Source organism: Glycine soja, chromosome 11 (genome assembly GCF_004193775.1).
Source record: "Glycine soja cultivar W05 chromosome 11, ASM419377v2, whole genome shotgun sequence".
NCBI lineage: Eukaryota > Viridiplantae > Streptophyta > Magnoliopsida > Fabales > Fabaceae > Glycine > Glycine soja.
This window is the reverse complement of record NC_041012.1, coordinates 48610377-48622345: the sequence shown is the minus strand read 5'-3', so window position 1 is coordinate 48622345 and position 11969 is coordinate 48610377. Positions and strand designations below refer to the sequence as shown.

The following is an 11969-nucleotide window of genomic DNA, read 5'->3' as shown; positions in this document are numbered from 1 at the left end:
ACCTTCCCTTTACTACTGCCTGAGCCATTTTTGTATCTTCTACCACTCTGAGTGAGTAAGGCCTGTTCAGATGACCTATCTGTTTCCTTTTCTTTGATTCTTTGCTCATGTGCTTCAAGAGAGCATTGAAGCTCATTCAATTTCATTTCTATGAAATCCTTAGATTCTTCTATTGCAGCAACCACATAATCAAATCTTGAGCTCAAGGTTCTTAAAACCTTTTCTACAAGATCTTAATCCTTCAAGTTTTCACCACAAGCCATCATCTGATTTGACAGGCCCAGCACACGATTTAGGTATTTTGTTATACCTTCTTTCTCATTCATCTGTAGTAGCTCGAATTGTTGCTTCAAGGTTTGCATGTTGACTCTCTTCAACCTTTCTGACCCAGCATAAACCTTTGCAAGAATGTCCCAAGCTTGCTTGGCTGATGTAGCCGAGACAATGTTGGCAAAGTTTTGAGGATCCACACACTGGTGAATAAGAAAGATGGCCTTACAATCCAATTTCTTGGATTCTTTGAACATCCTTTTTTGTGCTTCCCTTGCATCCTTCTCCAATTCCTGAAGTCCTGTCATAACAATCTCAAGGACATCCTACATTCTGAAGATAACTTTCATTTGAATGCACCATGCATCGTAGTTCTTCCTATCCAAGATTGGTAGATGCGTTGAAGGCCCATTCCCGTTCATCTCTGCAACACTGAAGCTTCGAGGATCCCGCACTGGGACCAAGCAAGACTCTCCTAGGATTGTTAAGACCAGAAGCTTTGATACCACTGATAGGGCCTATGCTTACTGCACCCTCACACCAAAAACCAAAACTGAGTCTTGAAGATGAAGTCAAGGGAGGAAGATAGTGAGCAAGAGAGCTAGAACAATAGCTTCACTTTTATATGGCTAGCATAGGAACTCTGCATTCGAAAACAAGTTGCAACTAAGTTCTCTCCCAATAGAATTACCAGAAATAACAGAAATACCAAAAATAATAGAAAGCTAACAAACTAACTATTAAGTACAACTTATCAAAGACTGAATTGATATTTATGATTAAATCCAAGCTTCAACACTCATGTGCCAAAGATGATGGTATACTAAAGGATAAAAATTAAAGTTGTAACATTTTAAAAATAAAATTGGAAACATACCTTAGGAGTCTCTTTCTTGTTTATTGGTGCAGACTTGCCACCTAGTACCCACTCTTGGGTTCTTGAAAGTTTTAAAAAAAAACCGCCGTCACTATCACTCTACAAATATAGAAGCACCCCAAATACCAATATATATTGCATGGGCTAATCAATGAAATCATGTACTTGAAAATTTGCAATTGAAGTGGTTCAAAATGAAACAACCAAAGGAACTAGGAAGTCAACTTTGAAAACAGACAGCACTTCTGGACATAAGTTTAGTACAAGGAGTCTGCTGCACCTTTTCTATTTGCTGAGAAGGGTTGTTGGTCAGATTGTTAATATTAGAATCAACAGAACTGGTGAACTTACTATGCCATAATATCAGAAGCTCTAGATATAAAATCTCCCTTTAATTCTCTCTCCTTGAAAAATATTTGCAAGACATCCTCTTCTGCATCATTCACTAGTAATTTAGAGTTTCAACCAATTAACAAGGATAGAGAACTACTAAAGAATAGAAAAAATGTTGACCGCATGAAGATATACTTAAACAAAGGGTCAGGCAATGCCCTTCATGAACTTACTCATTCTGAACGAAAGCAAACAAGGGAGATGAGAATGAAGAGAGGTTTTTATTTTTTATTTTTTTATGGTCGTCAATTGTTAATTTACTATTATTTTGATTAAAAATGGCATTTAGGGTGATTGAATCCATAATCATTTTAACAGATTGGTTTGAGCGACTGTGATTCAACTCAGCTGTCACTTATCACTTAGGAAACCAACATTATCGGGACAAATTCTTTTAACTTTTTTATTACATATTTAGTTGTGATTATTTTTTTAAGAAAAAAGCGACTATTTATTTTATTTTTAATATGCTTTTAATTCACCTTTATAATATACTTATATTTGACTTGAGAATGTTTTAATTTTTTTGTCATATTAAAGAATAACATAAGTTTTTATAAATTATTTATTTGAAATTTCTAGCTATTTTTTAGATATTTATATATACATTTTTTTAATATTTTTTTAATTTAAACGTTATCTGAATTTGAAAAAAATATATATTATGTAATGCACGTATTCAGTAATGCTTTAGATGCAACTGATAGTAAGGAATTAATAATGCTATTTATAAATATTTTTACATTTTTCTATTATTATTTAATAATAAAAACCAAAAGATGAAGATATAAAAATTAATAATGTTCTTTATAAATATTTCTCATGCTTTCTATTACAGTTTTTATGATTTTTTTTATTTACGTTCATTGTTAATATTATTATTATATTAGTAAAAAAATAATATAAACACAAATATTTTTTTTATAAAATAATATTTAGAAAAAAAACTTTAAGAGTAACTCGAATCTTTAGAATTTCTCGGAATTATATAAAAATTAATCAATACAAATTAACGATTACTTTGATATAAATTTTAGAACTAAAACTAATTTAACCATATACTTTTCAAATGTTTTTTTTATAAAAAAAACAAAATTTCAAAATAAAAAAGCGATAATTGATCAATGATGGAAAAAAGAGAATGAGGGTGAGGAAGTGTAGGGTTTTAAGGAAGCATATATAGGTTAGAAGTTTTGATTACGCTTAGCATTAACAGGTCTTGAAGAAGGAGGCAATGGCTCGCCTAAGCTCCGATCAGGTCTTGAAGGACAACAATGCCGCCGACCCAACTTCCGTTACCACTCTTCACCTCACTCACAAAGCTCTTTCCGACGTCAGATTCAATAATACCCTTTTGTTTTCTGTTCCCCTTTTCACTTGTAACCACTAAAAATATTAACTTTTTTAACTTTGGAAATTACCCAGATAACGTGTTTGGCCAATTTCGTAAACTTGGAAAAGCTTGACCTCAAGCTCAACAATCTCACTTCTCTTGAGGTTCCTTTTCCTCTATTTTTTTTTTTTGTTTAAATCAATTTGTATTTTAAAAATATAATTTTTGTCATTTGTGATTGATTTGTTGTGCATGCTGCTACACCAGGGATTGAGATCATGTGTTAATTTAAAGTGGCTATCCGTTGTAGAAAACAAATTAGAAAGCTTGGAAGGAATTCAAGGACTTACGAAGCTCACTGTAAGTACCTCTGGGTTTTATTTTGTTACTTTTTATTTTTATTTTAAACTGTTAATAATATATTCTTTTGTGTGTAGTTTATTTTCTAGTGGCTTAGTTAATAGTAAATTTAGTGGCAACTTGAACGGTGTATGTGTTGTTAATAGCTTTTAGCTTCTTTGGTGCTCTTATTGATGTGTTAGTTGTAAGAACAGTGATACATATCATTTCCTTTTAACAGCTAAAACATGCGGAAAATTTCTTTTTTCTTTCTAGAAATTTGTGTTTTAGATATCTTGGCTCTCCCTAGGACTAGGTTGTTCAAATTGCATTGGAAAAACAATGTTGTAGCCTGTACAGCTGTAGGAATAGCATCATGTAGAGTCTTGAGATTGATATGATTTTAACCTCAACTTCCAAGTATAATGGCATCCCCCCGAGCCATTTGGTTTTGGCAATTACTTTACTTGATTGTAGTTGTGCATCTTGTATGTGTTATTTATATCCTTGCTGAAAAGTGAAAATAGAGGCATGTCCAAGAGTTCAAATATCTAGAATTTGAGATTAAATTTGCAACAATGTGATAAGATCACTATCATTTAAGCTTTTAGAAATAGTGGTGTTTTGCTGAGTTTTTGAAATAATGATTCTTCTGTCTTTTCCTTGATGTGCTCATTTTGTTTGTGCATGCATATGTTTGGATTAATGAATTTATTTCTTGCTAAGTAATCTTCCTAAGATTAGTTCTTCTGATAAAATTCATTGATTTGCATGAGGATTTAGAAGTCACTTTTATATGATTACATGAATCAGGTGCTAAATGCAGGTAAAAATAAGCTTAAATCTATTGATCAGGTCATGTCAGTTGTTAGTCTCCGAGCACTGATTTTGAATGGTGAAACTTCTTAAATGAATCTTTATCTTTTGCTTATATTTTTCTCTTTTTCTGCACTCTTACTTTTCTTTTTGATTTTGACAGAAAATGAGATTTCCTCTATTTGCAAACTTGATCAGCTGAAAGACTTGAACACTCTTGGTATGACTATACCTTGTATTTTTCTTTTAAAAGTTCAGACACTTTCTGTCCCTACCTAGTTTAGGATAAGACTTGGTTGTTGTTTATTATTTTTAATGATGGATATGGGTTGGATGTTGTGCTTCCATCGCGGATCAACAACAGGCTATATTTTACTTTTGATCTAGTTTCTTAGTTATCATCTACTTCTTATTCTTGAAGTAAAGTTTACATGAAAACAAAAGTATAAAAAGCCGACAAACAATTGGGATGAAACAATTTACAAATTGGAAAGTTCTTTCTTGATAGATCCTAATACTTTTTTTAGGATGTTTTGCAGCACACTTTTCATGTTGAAAAATGCTTTGAAAAATGATCCGCAATTGCCGCCACATCAGCTGCAATTTTCTATATATCAAAAGGATCATGGAGAAACCACAATAGCAACCACACTATATATTTATACAAGGAGCAACTTATGTGATATGAAAGAAGTTTATCTTGACCATTCAATCTTGCTTGATCAAAATTACTTCATTTCTCCACTTATGCTCCCACTAGATATGTTCCCTCTCAATCTACATTGTATATATAGAAACCAATACTGTTCTATATTTTGTGCCTACTTTATGTCTGTTGTTTGTTTGAAATGCATAATTATTTTGGCGAAATAATATCTCATGATGGTTTGAACTTCAATTAGTTGAATATGTATGAGAAAAGTGTACATAAAAAATCTTGAATAATCTTAAAATATCTCTCACTTCTGCAGTTCTATCCAAAAATCCTATACGTAAAATTGGTGAGGCTCTGATGAAGGTGAAATCTATCACAAAGGTAAGAGGTGTCCCAAGATGTTGAGCTCCTTTGGTGCTTATTTCAGTATTGTATTCCTATTGCTCATGATACCTTTCCTGGTTGCAGCTTTCGCTCTCATATTGTGAGCTTCAGGGTATTGGCACTTCACTCAAGTCTTGTGTCGAATTGAGTGAGCTCCGCCTTGCTCACAATGAGATTAAGGTAGGTATGCCTTAAATCTACTGACAATTTGTTTTTGTATATGTATGCTTCTTTCATATTTATTTCATGACTTTCTTGCTTAAGAATTTTGTTGTGTTGTTTATAACTTACTAAAATTTGGATTTCAGTCTCTCCCAGCGGAATTAAAGCTTAATTCAAAGCTCCGGAGTTTAGATTTGGGGAACAATGTGATCACGAGTTGGTCAGAACTAAAGGTTTGGTGTACATATCTGGAGTTTTCACTTTTTTCCAACATTTGATAGTTGTCTAGAATTCACCTTACCATGTAATTTTCATCATGTATTACAACTATAGGTCCTCGAATTGCTCACGAATCTTAGAAATCTTAATCTACAAGGAAATCCTGCTGCCACAGTCAATAAAGTTATGAGAAAGGTGATCCCACTGTGTTTTTTTATTCATATGTGAATTCTCACATGATTATTAAGTTTCATCCCTACTGTGGTTGTAATGTTACAGATTAAGAAAGCACTGTCAAAATTACAGATATTCAATGCTAGACCAGTTGATAAAGATACCGAGAATAAGAAAGGTAGCATAGTTGATGGAACTCGTGATTTTTCAGTAGATCAAAATGAGAATGATCATATTGAAGCTGCTGATGATCTTGACTCAGGGAGAAAATCAAGTAAGAAAAGGAAGAGAACTGTTGATGCATCCAAGAAGGAAGACAGGGTTGTTGATGAGGAAAATAAAGGTCATAAAAAGGATAAGGCAGATAGAAAAAAAGAGAGTCTTATAACTAATGTCGATCCTGGCATGGAGAATAAATCAACTAAGAAAAAGGCAAAAAAGGATGACAAGCCCTTGGACAAGGGATTTGCTCTTGAGGAGAATGTTTCTAAGGTTGAGAAGAAACTAAAGAAGCAACATAAGAATGACGAACAAAGTGAGCTTGATGTTATTGATGATGCAGAAGCTTCATTTGCGGAGCTTTTTAAAATCAATGATGCAGAAAATCTGAATCTTGCTGATGAAATGAAAGCACAGGACAAAGCGCCGAAGGATGTGATGAAATTGGCAGGTGACCCGGTGACCTCATTTGCCAAACATAAGAATGCTAAAATACAGAATATGGAATCTCTATCAGCTCCAGTAGCAGAAATTGGAATGGGAGGACCATCAACATGGGGTGATGAGTTATGATGATATCTTGACATATGCTGATGCATCAAACCTTGTGTGCAAAGGAGTTGAGGATCAATTTTGAGTCTGATTCTGCTGTCAGATTTCGCATTGCATTTGTCGGATGGTTGAGACAAGCTCCTCGGCTATTTTCTACTTCTGAATTCCAGGGTATTTTTGCTATGCTATATAAGCTGGTGGTTATGTTGTTAATTTGTGAATTGCATGTCAGATTTAGGAACTTCCACTCAAACTTTCTTTTTACCCGTTTTTAGTGAGTTTATTGCAATCAGTTCTAATAATTTTCTACATCTTTGCCATTATATTTTATGCCCCGTATCCCTTTTTTTTACTTGACTAATCTGAAATGCAGTTAACAAATGTTATTTTACCTTTCAAAGTGAACTAGCAAAGAGATTTTATGGTTTTTCACTATATAGTTGGTTACAAAAAGATTTTATGAAATAGCTTGTAATATATTTTTTAAAACTTATATATTAAATATCGTAATTATTTGAATGTGGCTTTCATTACATTTATGGTAGATTTTGCTGGTATTATCTATTGTACCACAAACAAAAAATTATAGTGGTCTCTTAAAAACAGTTTATTCGCAAATTTTCCGCTTCCATTCTCCATGTTTCATGATTCATGCCTCTGTTGATCTCAATCATCAATCTTTCGTTGAAAATCATGCAACGTTTAATTAGCTTTCTTTGGAATTGATGCCAAGTCAATCTTCAAAGAAAAAGTCCAATGCAGCAAATATGCAGCCGAAAATGACAATTTCTTTTTGCCTCTTGACTGATTGTTCTTCAAATTCCGTGTTTTTGGGTCTGAATTAGGGTTTGATTCTTTTAAAATTAAGTAGAATTGTTCAACATGATTAAAATCTGTTTAAATTTATTTTAATTGCACTCTAGTTAATTAAAATAAATCTTTAATTTGTACCTTTTTTATTCATTTTTTTAGTTTGCAACACCCAAAGTTTAGAGGAGCTAACTTTCACACTATGCACCGGGTTTTTTTTATTGAACTAACCGCCATTGTCTAATAAACTTTTTATTTATCAATTTATTTACATTTAACTATTTTAAGTATATACATGAAATAAAAAATGAAAATGTTAAATGTATATACTCTAAAATAGTTAAATGTAAATAAATTGATAACTAAAAAGTTAATTAGACAATGCCGGTTGTTCAATAAAAAAAATCGGTATATACTTTAAAATTAAAACACGTGTTTATACTTTAAAGCTGTTTTTTTATTTACATTTAAATTAAAACACCTCATAATCAGATCATCTTAATTTTAAATCAACACATTTGCATCTTTAAAAAATTACTCACTTGGTCAAATGAATATCCATATACTTCTCATCATAAGCTGGATTTTGTTGAGCCGGCCATTAATTAATTGGATATTCAAAAGTAAAAACAGAGGTACGTCCATAAGCTACTAGCATCCATTTGCTCTGTCAATTCAAACATCTCGAGTTAGTTGCTTCTACAAACTCGCCCATGTCATGTGCACACGCTCGTAACACAACTTGGAAGAGGACTCGGTAATATGTATATACAAATTATTATTTCTCAAGTTCTAACATTAAAATATAATTTAAATTATTTTTTTATTAAGTATCTTCACTTCCACCTTCAACAAAATACCATAAATGCAATTTTAGTCTGGCTTGACCTTTGACTACAACATCTTTGAGCCTTGGCTGAGACATTTTGGATCAATCTTGGTTGGAATATTTTTTAACCATCTTTGATTGAGGCATTTTTTACTCACTCAATTAAAGTATTTTTAATTTAATCTGGACTGAGATATGTTTTGTCCATGATATTTTTTACCTATTTTGGTCAAAACATCTTTTAATCAATTTTGGTTGAGACATCTTTCAAGTGAAATATCTTTCACTCGACGTTGATTAAGATATCTTGGCTCTTAAGAATAAGTCAGAAAAATTTATCTAGAGTTTCTAAATTATAATTTTTAAACCTATTTGACAACCCTATTTTTTATATATAAAAAAGTGGATTTAAAATATTTATATCAATAATTTTATTTCTATAAAACAAAATTCATATAAAACAAAAATAATTGAATGATTAGCCATTAGTGTGCATAGTGATTACAGACTTGCTTGGCACAGTATAATTGCTTGTTCCCATAATGGATACAAGTGATATGATAGCGATAACTGAGATTGAATATTCAGCCAATTAGTAAACAGAGATGAGAGGTGTTTGTTCTTCTACGGTATAGAAATGATATTAGAGATTTGAGAGTTGAGGTGAGTAAAAGTAAACGGTTATTAGTTCCAAGTCTATTTTGATTTTTGCATCATTAAATTTTAAAAGCCATAGCCTATAGGTGTGAACACATGAGAAAAAGGCAAGCCAACAGTGTATTTCAACTTGAACCACTTGCTGCCAATGGTTTATACACCACCGCCAAATCCATCGGATAAGAGGCACACATGCATAAGATCATATCTTCACGTATGTGTTCAAGAGCAAATTTTCTTATTTTAAGAAACTAGAAATAAAAAAATATCCATTCAATAGTACTATAGTGTCATGAATTTGAAAGGAGCAAGCACATAATAATATTCTTCATCAATGATTGAAATATTTTTTTCTTGTTTTGATGAGCACGTTCAAAATATCGTAATAACTAGAAATTAACCACCATGTGTTCCTATCATATCAAGGTCTATATCGCGCGTAATATCGTATCGCTTGTCTTCTAACGCCTTCCAACCTTTATATATGGTGAGTGACGCAACAGCTAGTTGCACCAACAGTGGTGTAATTGACAAAAACAAAACACACTTTAAGTAAAATAAAAACAAATCATTATAATAAAAATAACATAAAATAAAAACATTAAATTTTGTCGTAATGAATCTAGTGGTCATACAGTTACCATAAAAGAGTTTTTACATCGTCATTTATTGGTATATTTTTTCGTAGATTATAATATTTTTTTATTGAAAATAATCTTATAATCTTAATGGTTGATATAACTTTAAAATTAGTTATTATAAAAATTAAATAATTTATACAATATAATTTATGATTAGATGATATTGTAATTCATAATTTGTTTTCTCATAAAATTATTTAGAAGTCAATATTTATTTAAATTAAAAAGATGATGAGTTACAAGTTAATCTAAATTGGGTTAAAACGCCAGGTTAAAATACCCAGCTTAAAACACAGAGCGAAGCATGGATATAGTTCGTATATATTTTTCATAGATGCCACGTCTTATTACTAATGACGTTTAAACAAGTGAACATCGGTAGATTATACTATAGCATAATTAACTTTCATTGAAAAAAATCATAATCAATGATTTAATTCAAATACTCAATGAAAATCATTTTTATATTATTATCTAACTTTATAATAACATATATGATAAAATTATTGACTTTTGTAATAATTATTCTAAAAAATATATACATAATATTTTTTAATTAGTTAACAATGCAATTTTTTTACACGGTCATTTTATAATTATTTTCTTTAAAATTAATCTCTTTTTAAAGTAAATAGTTCATGCATAAATAATATAAATATTTCTAAGTTATTATTTAATTATAAACTATATTATACAATAAATATATTGAATTTATGATGATTATGTTAAAATTTATATTAACTATAACTTTCAATTAGCTAACAGTATATAGAAATTTAATTTAATTTTTATATTGAGAAGAAGAATAATTAATATAAGCACACGTGCATTACATGTGTTATTGAATAATGTATGCGTGGAAAATTTTGAAGGAATTGAGGTGTTCACTAGGAACGATGATGCAAAATCCATGTAAATGTAATACTGCAGTTTGGTGAATCATTATTCAAAGAAGGGTACAGTGGGGTTCAACAATTTTGGTGGTAGACAAATTAACCACGGCGAAGTAGAAAAAGCTAATGGCTTCACTTAATTAATTTGATTTCTGATCCAAACACCAAACTGGTTCACATTATATTGGAAATGTAATGTTTCAAGGGACGGTTTATTTGTATTGTTCGAAGTTCTATTTTTCATTATTTAGGTTTTGAAAACGGTGATACCTTCATTAATTACTACTTATGATCATGAAATCAATTTTGCCGACCCAACAAAAGTTTACTTATCATCTTTGACTTTTCATTGGTCCACACACCTTAACCTCCGGCCTGAGCCTGGCAGTACTGCCACATTTTCAGAATTTGCCAAACTTTGCAAATCCTGTGTATTGCATGTAGCCAGACTGCAAATACAAAAATAACAGTTGTAATTTGTTTGCTTATTAATTTACACTATTATGTATGTTTTATTAGATTATTATATTCAATGTTGCAAATAGCACTGAATCCCCCCTAAAAGTTGTTGCCAATAATAACAATTTCTATCTTCTTTGTCATTCATAATTTGGGTTATAATAGAACTGTGAGGTGTACAACTTGAATTTTGACACTTGATATTTTCCTTGATCAAGATATTAAATCAGATTATATTGTTTTCACATTTTTCGTCACGTTGAAATATGTGGCCTAGAATAAGGTATGCAATATTCTAATTTCTATATTAATGGAAGTGCATGTCAGGTGATTCACTCATCAATAGGGAGTTCATGTTAATATAACAATCTAAGAATGTGATATATACTATAAATCTCATAAAAAGAGTTAATTATAATATTAGTGAATAAATTAATTTATATATATTTTCCAAAGTTAAGTTTTATTTTTAATAAAAAAAGTTGTTAAGAAACACATGATAAATGGTTTTACCTATTAAATAGAGTATGTATAATTTAATTATTTGAATAAATATAATTAAAATGATAAAAAATAAATATATTTACAAATTTGAACCTAAGGAAATGATGTGGTGGTTAAAGAGGTGTGTGCCTCTATCTTCTAGCATAATTAATAGAGAATTAACATTCTCGATTGAATATACTAGGGGCCTCGTAGTTTCATTACACCGCGCCTCACAAAAAACTGTTGCAAATTGCAAATTCTATTTTCTTGGGGTTATAAGAGCGCGTGTAAAACGTGATTTTTTGACCCGTGATTTTTTCTCCTTTTATTAAAAAAATATTCAATCAGATTATACAGTTCTTCAAAATCCTTCGTTATGATGAAATTTGTGGTCTTGATGAAGGTATACTAACACTAACTACAAACCAATCTTCATATTGATTACATGTCAATATAACACACTACAAGTATATATAAATCACTATCGAATTTAAGTTTACATTTTTGTAACTGGACAGAAGTTTGCATTTTGTTGATAGTTTAGTAAATGTCCAACTCAGAATAAAATTATGTTTACAGATTTCAACAATGGAATAGTTAAAACAGAACTTGTAAGTTGAGATAAAAAAGAACTATTTAATTATTATAATCTTGATACTATTAGAATGGTTCCAAATTCGAATCTCATAAAAATAGTAATAAAATGGTTTCCTTCTAGATGAAGAGTTGTTTTTTATGAGAAAAGGTTTGTTTGATTAATTAGTATCTACGCTGAGCTTACTAGCAGCCAGTCTGAATTGG

At 30.7% G+C, this 11969-nt stretch overlaps 1 protein-coding gene across 4 annotated transcripts; it reads left to right on the top strand.

Moving 5' to 3' along the window:
• The first annotated feature begins 2701 nt into the window (after positions 1–2701).
• On the top strand, positions 2702–6716 carry LOC114373169 (leucine-rich repeat-containing protein 9-like). Of its 4 annotated transcripts, none has more exons than XM_028330703.1 (11): positions 2702–2873; positions 2966–3037; positions 3141–3233; positions 4026–4107; positions 4192–4248; positions 5000–5064; positions 5152–5247; positions 5376–5462; positions 5563–5643; positions 5755–5800; positions 5885–6704. In XM_028330703.1, exons 1-11 carry the CDS (start codon positions 2775–2777, stop codon positions 6412–6414), a joined length of 1308 nt encoding a protein of 435 aa, XP_028186504.1. In that variant the 5' UTR covers positions 2702–2774; the 3' UTR covers positions 6415–6704. The 4 variants fall into 4 exon arrangements, with proteins under 4 accessions (XP_028186504.1, XP_028186503.1, XP_028186502.1 ...); XM_028330702.1 differs by having other exon boundaries at positions 2703–2873; positions 5728–5800; XM_028330701.1 differs by having other exon boundaries at positions 2703–2873; positions 5755–6704.
• Positions 6717–11969: the final 5253 nt, after the last annotated feature.

Coding starts and splice junctions, on each gene's coding strand:
- LOC114373169 (XM_028330700.1), top strand. CDS start 2,775: ATGGCTCGCCTAAGCTCCGATCAGGTCTTGAAGGACAACAATGCCGCC. Junction 3,038..3,140: donor ACAATCTCACTTCTCTTGAG/GTTCCTTTTCCT, acceptor CTGCTACACCAG/GGATTGAGATCATGTGTTAA. Junction 5,463..5,562: donor CGAGTTGGTCAGAACTAAAG/GTTTGGTGTACA, acceptor TTACAACTATAG/GTCCTCGAATTGCTCACGAA.